Here is an 11,683-nt window from a genome sequence, read left to right as displayed (position 1 = left end):
GTCTAAGAATGAATGTAATATTTGTATGTTCATTACTTGAGTGATTCTGTACATTATTTGGCTATTTGAATGCATTATTTATCTTGTTTTATGCATTACGTGGTTGCTGTTGTACATACTAGACCCTAGCCCCTAGGGTTGTTAAACCCCTAGGGAAAACAAGAAACATGTGTCAAACTTCGAAACACGGCACAACTTAAATTAAACGGGTCAGGATAAATATTCATTCCATATTACAAATAATGCATTACAGAAATTAAACTACGCATTATACTATACTAAAATGTACATTATGTATGTCTGTTTTAAAAAATACCTACGCGCTATTTATGTGCAACCCGAGATGAATTACTGCAGCTCGTGTATTTGGACAACGTTTTTTAGACTTAAAACATAATACACCCTAGCCCCTAGTCTTGTTAAACCCTTAGGGAAAACAAGAAACGTGCATAAAACATCGAAACACGGCACAACTTAAATTAAACGGGTCAGGATAAATATTCATTCCATATTACAAATAATGCATTACAGAAACTAAACTACGCATTATACTACACAATATGTACATTATGTATAACTGTTTTAAAATATACCTACGCGTTATGCACGTGCAACCCCAGACGAATTACTCCAGCTCGTGTATTTGGACAACGTTTTTTAGACTTAGAACATACTACACCCTAGCCCCTAGGCTTGTCAAACCCTTAGGGAAAACAAGAAACGTTCGCCAAAAAACGACACACTGCATAACTTAAATTAAACGGGTCAGGATAAATGTTCATTACATATCACAAATAATGCATTATAGAATCTAAACTACGCATTATACTATACAAAATATACATTATTTGCAACCCCAGACGAATTATTGCAGCTCGTGTATTTGTACAACGTTTTTTAGACTTAGAACATACTACACCCTAGCCCCTAGGCTTGTTAAACCCTTAGGGAAAACAAGAAACGTGCGCCAAACATCGAAACACGATACAACTTAAATTAAACGCGTCAGTATAAATGTTCATTACATATCACAAATAATGCATTACAGAAACTAAACTACGCATTATACTATACAATATGTACATTATGTGTACATTATGTGGATCGACGACCGAGTTCACGTTCACTAGCACTTCAAAGTCCCCGAGTTGAACCATTCAACTCACCAGCGCAACCTCTTCTACCGCCGCGTTTCGCTCTACCTCACCTCCCTCCCGTTGCTCGAGGACTCTGATTTCACCAACCTCTCCGCCGGCAAAAAATCAAACGACATCGTTTTATCGCTCGACGACAATCAGACGATCCACGATGATTTCCTCGGCGAGAGAGTCTCGTGGCTGAATCGCTGCAACCCCAGACGAATTTCCTGCTAAACAACGTTTGGGATTGACGACTGGTCTGAAAATAATTTACAACCTCCGAACAATAAAAAATGTAATTTGCTAAATAAAAAAATGTTCAACTGCTAAATAAAATATTTCCTCGACATTGATATATACATACATGTAAGATTCGAAACAGATCTAGCGACCAATTCAAAGTCAATTTATCAAATTACTTTAGAAATAGGTTAAACTTACATCATCATTTAATTATTGAATATGTATAAACTATGACGGTAGCATCAATCAAATTCAGACAAAACTGGGTTAATTCTTGAATAATTATGTGGTGGCGTTTTTATTCCACAGTATACAGATGGACCAACATTCAAATGGGCGGTTAAACATGACAGGAAACCGCTGGATTACCTTCTTCCATTATTAATCGAAAGACGCCGACGGGTGATTCAACGCCGGCAACCTGCGGTTTGTTGAAAAACGAAATCTGTACAAGTTCGATTGAAAGACGTCGACGCTGTGAAATTGATCTTCTCGACGGGTGACAGAAATCGTGCAGTGATGGAGAAGGGAGAGAACGAATGCTATACAATTTTGTTGAAAAAACCGCAGAGATCCTGAAGGGAGGAAATCATGGAATTTCCATAACAACCCACTTAATTGAATCTCTATTATGCCCTTTACGTTTTTTTAAATGATTATATTAAATAATTTCAGCAAATTATTTAGACCATAGGATTTGATTAAATCAACACATGAGATTAAGAAGGAGAAATGAGGAATGATGGGAAAAGGATTTGAATACAACTATATATGGGATGTATTCATTTCCTTTTCCTATATTTCCTCCTTTTTCCTTCTTAATATCAGCCATTAGATTAGAGAAATGGACGGTCAAGATCAACATTGGGTAATTAATCCCGTATTGCATTATTTGTCCTATTTTGTGCATTATGAGGGTACAATAGTAATCTAATAATAGCTGGAAACCGCTACGAATAATGCACCACATGGTCACGAGTAATGCATATAATTGCCTATATAATGCACAATATGTGAACTGCAATGCATACGAACAAGATGTGCTGTGTTATGATGTTTGACACACATTTCTTGTTTCCCCTAAGGGTTTAATAAGCTTAGGGGCTAGGGTATAGTACGTAGACATGTATGTAATCTTCACATGGTAACGAGTAATGGATATAATTGACTATATAATGCACAATTTGTGAACTGCAATGCATACGAACAAGATGTGCTGTGTTATGATGTTTGACACACGTTTCTTGTTTCCCCTAAGGCTTTAATAAGCTTAGGGGCTAGGGTATAGTACGTACTCATTAATAACAAATTATAAAACGATACGAATAATTCACCAAATTGTCACGAGTAATGGATGTTATTAACTATATAATGCACAATATGTGAACTGCAATGCATACGAATAAGATGTACCATGTTATGATGTTTGACACACGTTTCTTGTTTCCCCTAAGGGTTTAATAAGCTTAGGGGCTAGGGTATAGTACGTAGACATTACTAAATGCACGTATGTAATCTTCAATCCGTTGATTAACCCATATACACAATACCTCTAATAATGCATAATATACTGAGATAATGACAATTAACAGCTACATAATGCACTACCTAAACCAAATAATGCACATACGTATATTCCAATAACAACAATTTGTTAGTAATGTCTACGTACTATACCCTAGCCCCTAAGCTTATTAAACCTTTAGGGGAAACAAGAAACGTGTGTCAAACATCATAACATGGTACTTTTTATTCGTATGCATTGCAGTTCACATATTGTGCATTATATAGTTAATAACATCCGTTACTCGTGACAATTTGGTGAATTATTCGTATCGTTTTATAATTTGTTATTAATGCGTACGTACTATACCCTAGCCCCTAAGCTTATTAAACCCTTAGGGGAAACAAGAAACGTGTGTCAAACATCATAACACAGCACATCTTGTTCGTATGCATTGCAGTTCACAAATTGTGCATTATATAGTCAATTATATCCATTACTCGTTACCATGTGAAGATTACATACGTGTCTACGTACTATACCCTAGCCCCTAAGCTTATTAAACCCTTAGGGGAAACAAGAAACGTGTGTCCAAACATCATAACATGGTACATCTTATTCGTATGCATTGCAGTTCACATATTGTGCATTATATAGTCAATTATATGCATTACTCGTGACCATGTGGTGCATTATTCGCAGATACCAAAATGTGGCAGTTACTTTTCCGTCAAATGTCAATAATAACCTTGTAATGCATACAACCACCTTCTATAATGCAACACGGAACCAGTTTTATAGAATCAATCTGATCCGTTGATGCCTTAGATCTAACGCGTAATATTAAGAAGGAAAAAGGATCTAAGATGTGAAAAGGAGAATAACGCTCCTATATATATATATATAATCTATCGGTATACCACGGTATAGAAAAATTGATACCGTTACCGTACCGAAACACTGCGGTACGGTATCATATCGTACCAGAAACTGCGATATACCGAAAAATCAGTATTTTCGGTATTTTTCCGGTACGGTAAGTGCGGTATTTCGGTATAATTTCCCACCCCTAGATTTTACAATCTCAAGCGTGAAGTGGATTTTACAATCTCAAATCACTTCTATCTATTTTTCCTTATAAACATCTTTTATTTTTTTTTCTTTCATTTTCATGTATCTTAATTTGTACCTTTTCTTCAAAATATATTCTTCAATCACTAAATTTCTCATAAGGTTTCACAATTTCTCATAAATGTCGTCCCCCTCTCTCTGAATTCACAATTTCTTTGATTGGAATTTAATAATGGAGTACTAGTTAATACCTCTCCACAGCTCCATTAATCTCGATCTTCATCCCCACTCCAAATTGAAAAAAAAAATCAAAAATCATGGCGGAGGAATCACGTTTCATGTGCAAGAAATTACCATGTAGCTGCGAATTCAGTTGTGTTTCAGGAGAATGTAGAGTGTTTCGAAAGGGGCAAATTGTTAAGCGAATCCAAGTTTGTAGAATCGGGACACGTTTTGAGGGAGAATTCCCAAAAGACGCGTCCGCCATTGGAGGAGGAGAAGGCTTGCAATCGATGAAGGCGTTGTGTGGGCACATATATGGCGTGACACTCAGAAAAGGATAGAGGAAGAACGGCGATGCTACTGCTTCTTGCACGTGTCACCATGAGAGAAAAAAGAAATGAAGAAGAATTAACTCTATGTAAAATATGTAGTGTTCTGGAGAATTGAAAATTGAAAGAAATTTGGTTTTTGACGATAAGAAAAAGGGAGTGTGTTTGAAAGTAAATGATAAGATTAATAATTAATTGAATGAAGAAGAGGGGCTGACGTGTCATGTCGCTCAGAAGAATTGCTCAGCAGAACATTTCTCATCTATACATATATAAAATGAGAATTTTGACACTATTTTGGCGAAAAAATATTAAATTAAATATTTATTCATTGTTTCTGACTGGTGGTGGAGTAATTATCGATTAATTAAACCATTTGGACAGATGTCTTTTAGACTAACGACAGAAAAGCTATACAAACAACAAAGGCATTGGTTAGGTTGTGTGAAATGTTTGATAACCTTGACAAACAACCTAATCTTTATAAAATAATGTGAAAAGGTCTTAGAATACCAGAATGGCTAGACACTAGAGCGAGATTGCACAGATTTTAAACTTTAAAACATTTTTAAAAATTATAAAGTAATTATTAATAATAGAGTGAACTACATCAAAAGTCCATAACTTTTCGGTTTACGACACTGCATGTCCCTAACAAAAAAAAATATCGTCAGATGACCCTAACGTTAAACATAATCACGAATCATGTTTTTTAGCCACTTTTCGAACGAAAATGCCCAAATGGCTTGAAGGGCATTTTTTGCAATCCCTAAATTCGCTGACGTATGAATTATGTCACATTTATGTCAGCAACTTTTTACGTGATATCCTAATAAGTTCTGATACTTCATACGTGATTAAAGTTTTGTCAATATTTGTACACAAAAAAAAATCTTATATTCCTCTATTTCTAGTTAGTGGTAACAATATACTAGGTATATCATATAGAAAATTCATTGAGAAACTACAAAAATATGGAAAAGTGAAGTTATTTATGAAATAAAATCTGAATCAATAATACACAGAATAAAAAGTATTTCATATTTAATTAAATGAAACAATATTATTTTCTTGAAACACTGACATTTAAAATATTTTTTCATTATATATCATCGAACTAATTTGTTAATGTAAGCCTAACTTTAAGACGATTTTATATTTATTAATATTTTATTAAGAATTATAATTTAGCTCAAACTGAAATTTTTAACATCATATGAATATTCAATCTTTATATATATAATGCATAGTTTCTTGTCATTCATGGTAAAATTGAAACATGAGTAATATTTTGAAAATATTCAAGCATGTGACATTAGCTATTTAATCCTTGTAGATTTTTTTATTAATAATAGTATCTGAAATTAAGACAATGTAAATTTATAAATTAATACTGCAAAATTGGGATACTATCATAATAAATAAAATCGATCGATAAATCAAGGTAAAAAACAAATAAAAATTAGTGGAAATAGAAAACATAAAAAAATACCTGAAAGTGAGTTTTATAAGGAAGAAAGGGTCTCATTTTATTATTTTCATATTAATTAATGCAAATAATGATAAATATGTATCTTATAAAAAAATAGAAAGTGTAAATAATGACAAAATTTTAATTACGTATGAAGTACTAGAATTTATTAGAAAATTACATAAGAAGTTGCTGACAAAAATGTGGCAGAAATCACATGTGAATAATATAATGGAGTGACAAAAATGCCATTTTAGGGTCTAAGGGTATTTTGGTCCGAAAAAATATGATTCGTGATTATATTTAACGTTAGGGTCCTCAGGCGCTATTTTTTTTGTTAGAGACATGTTGTGTCGTAAACCGAAAAATTAGGAAGTTTTAATGTAATTCACTCTTAATAATAAAAATGGCTTATTCAAGACACTTGAATCGCGCCTATAAATACCAGTTCAAAATGCAATTTCAGAAAACTAATTTTATGCAAGTACATCATTTATCAGTTTTTCTATCAGGATGAGCTTTGTCTTTTAAAATATGCTTAGTTTTAGTCCTTATATTTTTTTTTATCTTTCTTATTCATGTCATATTTTTGCTTGTTTTGTTTTTGTAGAAGTACGTCCAATATGAATTGCATGAAATTATAAAGATGCTAAGAAGATGAACACGTAACCACTAATATGTCCGACTACACAAATTCAATATCTTAATTTATTTAAAACTTATACAATTATGCCTAATATAAACACTAATAATAATGTAAATCTCATTATCCACTAACACTATTTTAACTATCATTCTCATTATCTCTTACTTTACCAATTAAGCATTAATTCTCGTGTTAGAATATTTATGAATCAATGAAATGGTGGGCAAATGGCACAACCTCATAGACAGAAGAGACGTACGTTACCATCAACACCCTTTTCTTTTCCTGTGGAAAAATCGTAGTAGTCAACATGGAGAGAAATTGATAAAGAAATGTTAGAGATGAAAGGGTTTAACTTAACAGAAACTACAGTCAATTCATTGAAATTTTCTATCCAGCTCAGCCAAATCAGAGCAGTACAGTACACATTGAAGGTTAACCCAAGCAACCAAGATCAACAAATAAGAAAACGAATTCAATCAACAATACAAACACTAGTATACACGTATGAACTTAGTGCAACACATTAAAAAAAACATAAGAATGATGACTTCTTGGTGCATCCTGGGAACTTCTTAATCATATTACTCGATCAACATTCGCATCCAGTTGACCTTTGTTGGGCGCCGCTACCAACATCAATTGTGTCCGGCAGGTATCTTCACAATCATCAAGAATATTAGCAACAAGAAAATATGTCATTCAAGAATTATGAGATCAGTGCAAAATGTATAAACATGATATTATGTGCACATTCAAATCTAAACACAAAAGTCCTTAAGAGAGTTTATTTTTCAGAATGATAAAATGCACAACTATGTTATAAAGCCGTAAAACATTATGACAGCATTACGAGAAACTGAACAAGTATAATCAAGATGGTGTGGACATATGAATGCAACTTGATGAGATAATAATAATATGGGACTTTGTACTCACATTTCTTCCTCTTCTCCAGTCGTCAAGGCATTCTTTGCAATAACCTGAAAAGCTTCTTCAACATTGGTGCCTTCCTTGGCAGAAGTCTCAAAGTAAGGAATACTTCCTTTAGAGGCACACCAAGCCCGAGCCTTTTTCTCAGATACCTGTGGCGAAGCAGGCAAAACAATGTTTGTCAATATCAAAGATAATTTCACAGCTTATATATTGAAAACAGTACATCACATCACCTCAGTGCCCAAACAAAAAGGCTGCAAGTATTTATCATGGTACAAGCACTGAGTAAACAGGGAATGGAATGCAAATGAACACTGTTTACTTCCAAAAATAAAAATAAAAAGAAGTAGCAGCACAGAAGATGGGATGACCGCCACATTGGGGGGGGGAGAGGATCCACCAATTTGGATGGGCAGGGTTAGGGCCTCCGGCCTTGGGGGAGAATGGGGGCGCTGACAGAGGGGAAAGGTAGGGGCACTTGGACAGGACAATCAGCAGCAGTATCTGTCAACAAGGAGATTGGGGCGATCGAGCTTCCTTCCCTTATATATTAATTAAGGCAGCCAAATAATTTTGTTTTACTATCCACATTGACCATTTTAAGTTTTGCCTTTTCTTGGTGGGACCAGAACTTATAAACATAATTATAGGTAAGATAGCCTACTGAAGATTTTTCATGGGCGAGAGAAAAAAAACAAACAAGGAAGGTAAAGCAATGAATTGATGTCAATGTAGATTATATTGGGTTGTATGTTGTCTTACCAACCCCATAGTAGATATCAAGATAGGTCCACAATATTCCACCACGCATAAGATGAATGCCTTTGCACGGTGATTTTTTTCCTATTACTTAAATGACTTGGATACTAGGACAATGTCACAAAAATCTCTAATACAGTTCAGACTACAACACCAAGTGTCCCTTAATAATAGTGAAAAAATCTTATCTTGACTCTCAACCTCAATATATATAGAAAGAGAGTGGAGGGAGAGGAGTTTACCACTCTACTATTTCCACCATCCACATCAGTCTTGTTGCCAATCACCACAAATGGAAAATTTTCAGGATCTGATGGGCTAGCCTGCAGAATAACTTCAGTTTCATTAGTACATTTCCATTGTTTCCATTTATAGGATAGGTATAAACTATGCAATTTGAATTAGTATGAAAGTCTTATCTTTATCAGAAACATCAAACTCAGGGAAATACAACTGAACTACTCTTACTATTCTAAGAATTCTTGAGTAACACATTTGGCAATACGTCATGAAGATATTCAAGATGCAGTAACTTAGAACACCTTCTCACTTGTGTCCCCCAACATGAAGAATAAATTAAAAAGGTGAAATAAATCCTGCAAAATTTACCCTACATTATATTTTCCCCTTTCTCTACACATATAAGCATTATATTTTCCTTGATGCAGAAAAGGAAGCCCTTATTAATTTAAACCATCATATGGTTGAGGGTTGCCACCTGATGATAACTAATTTCATGCTCCAATATATATATATCTTTCAAACTTATCAGTTAACTTTAGCTTATATTGAATTGACGTGAAAAAAAAAAAGTGAACTGAAGGAGGGCACATTCTCAGAAGAAAATAAGAAGTGCAAGTACCTGAATCAAGAACTCTTCCCTCCAATTATTGAGATTGTCAAATGATTTCATGACATTCACATCATAGACAAGCACACAACAATCAGCACCACGGTAGAAAGCAACCCCGAGACTTTGAAATCTTTCTTGTCCAGCTGTATCCCATATCTAATTATACGCAGGCCAAGCATAGTGCATAAGAGGGATGCTAATGAGGAAGACCAAAGATAGTATCAAAACAAACAATTTACAAATATAAGTAAGTAATTTGATACATACCCAGTGCCCAAACTATGCCGTGATTCTCAAGTGGCTTTATCAAGTTATGATTGTTTTTTCACAATCCAAATTTAAAGGCAACGAAATTTAATTATGAAGAAATATGCTCTCTTACTTATTAATTATTTACATGAATCTGAGGCTCATTCATTTAAGAGAAGTGTTTATCGGACTGAGTCAGAACCAACTATATAAGAGTGGAGCAAAACTATTTATGTGTAATGGACATGTATGTATAAGGAACTTGAAATTTGTGTTTCCTTGTTCAGGACTGTTCAATCACATGCTATAATTGTAGAATGATGAAACAAGCAGCTCCCATGCTTACCTGTAATGTGAAGAGCCGATCCTCAAACTGCACTTCCTTTGTCAAGAAATCTGCCCCAATTGTCGCCTTGTATTGGTTGCTAAACTTCTTGTTTACATATCTTTAATTAACGGGTTAAGAAACTCATCACGTAAATAACCTGAACAAGGTTTTCGTAACAGAAGCAGTGAATTACATTTTGCATCAGCAATTATAAAATATATTAGTAGGATTGAGGATACTGATTCATCAATGAGGTCTTGCCCACCCTGAAAAAACAAAGACCAAAAACATTAACCAACATAAGAATGGAGCAAAACTATTTATGTGTTATGGACATGTATAAGGAACTTGAAATTTGTGTTTCCTTGCCCAAATGTGTAAGCACAATCAGATTGTACTATATTAGTATATAGGTATCAGGTATGATTATAACCTACGCGGCTTTGTTTAATTGCAAATTATTTCATCTCGCTCTTATTGATTGCATCTGAATAAAGTGTCAGACTTTGTATTATTTTAACAGGAACAGCATGCAACAAATTCAAATTCTCATAAATTTCACTTCTCCGTTTATCTCTACAGAGTTAGAGATCCAAACTCATGCGTTTGAATCCGGATCAATCCAAATAAACATCATATTTTATCAATTTCGCCTGCAGAAGTATTAGATAAACCAACCAAATATGAAACGGCCAGATATCTCTAACACCAACCATACACACAACAACAATTCACACAAAAACAATCGAGTTTAGTAAAAATAAATAAATAAATAAATAAATAAATAAATAAATAAATAAATACCCGCTATCGCCGAGGATGATGACCTTGAGGAGAGCTCTTCTACGAGACGGCATGGTTTCAGGTTCGAGCTGTGAAATTGACCCGATCTAACTTTTCAACGACAAAAGGCGTCTACGTGATGCCAAACAGTCGTTCCGGATTGAATCCGAGTACTGATTCGACTTGACCAGAGGCGGCTCTTTCTCTCTCTTGAGTTCAATTGTTCCTCTCACTACCCTCCTCTCCAACTTAACAGCTTGCAATTTCTGTCCTCATATATATTCCAATTAAGTGAATGGAAAATTAAATACTTAAAAATAATAACATATGAAGATTAAATTAATACTACTACTATTGTATTGAATCCTTTGTGCCAGACAGGCGTTCCAAATTAAATCCTAAGTTTTTTTTATTCTCTATTAATTCTATTTTTTCTATTTTTTATTATTAGCTAATGGTATATGACATTTTTATTCTCTTTCTAATATATTTAATGCGTTTATCTTTTCGTCTTCTAATGCATATTTTTTTATATATTTAAAATAGATGAAACTTTGCTTAGTAAGTCTAAAAATAGTTCTTAGTAAAAATAACACAGCATGCAAAAATTTAAATAATTAGCTGTATACATATAAATCTAAAAATTTCTAATTTAGATAGTGGAAGTCATCCAAAATCCAAATAATGATATTAAAAAATAATCTGTTTTTTTCATAATGAAGTTTCTTAATGAAAAAGTAAAGACATATTGTGATTAAGAAATCATATTAAAGGGAAGATAAAAGTTTCATTATAATTATTTGTAGCATTTTAAATAAAAAAAATTAAATACATCATTGATTGTCTCGCTTCACTAAGAGCATCTCCAATGGGAGAAGGTATAAGAAAATGTATATCATGTATTTACCTTCTTAAAAAGTGAAATATACCATTTTAAAAAGTAACACATTCCTAAGGGAAAAGGCATATAGAAAGGTAAATTATTTTAAAAAAATAAAATAATACTAGTACAGAATGCATTAAAAAACATAATGTGTAATACCTTCTCAAATATCTTTTCCCTTGGAGAAGGGTTTTTCATGAAAAGAAGGCAAATATGGTAGTTATAAGATTTTACCTCTCCATTGATGGGAGGTAAAGATACCTCTTC

At 33.5% G+C, this 11,683-nt stretch overlaps 1 protein-coding gene across 1 annotated transcript; it reads right to left on the bottom strand.

Annotated features, from left to right (window-relative positions):
- Positions 1–6,981: 6,981 nt before the first annotated feature.
- On the bottom strand, positions 6,982–10,790 carry LOC121787991 (ras-related protein Rab7-like). The gene is made up of 7 exons (XM_042186847.1): positions 10,555–10,790; positions 9,990–10,016; positions 9,769–9,868; positions 9,183–9,329; positions 8,563–8,643; positions 7,565–7,710; positions 6,982–7,284 (listed from the first exon to the last, which is right to left on the bottom strand). The coding sequence occupies exons 1-7, from the start codon at positions 10,605–10,607 to the stop codon at positions 7,218–7,220; spliced, it is 621 nt and encodes a 206-aa protein (XP_042042781.1). The 5' UTR covers positions 10,608–10,790; the 3' UTR covers positions 6,982–7,217.
- Positions 10,791–11,683: the final 893 nt, after the last annotated feature.

Source organism: Salvia splendens, chromosome 2 (assembly GCF_004379255.2).
Source record: "Salvia splendens isolate huo1 chromosome 2, SspV2, whole genome shotgun sequence".
In the NCBI taxonomy this organism is placed as follows: Eukaryota; Viridiplantae; Streptophyta; class Magnoliopsida; order Lamiales; family Lamiaceae; genus Salvia; species Salvia splendens.
Note: the sequence above shows the minus strand (reverse complement) of the source record. Positions and strands in the feature narration are given on the sequence as shown.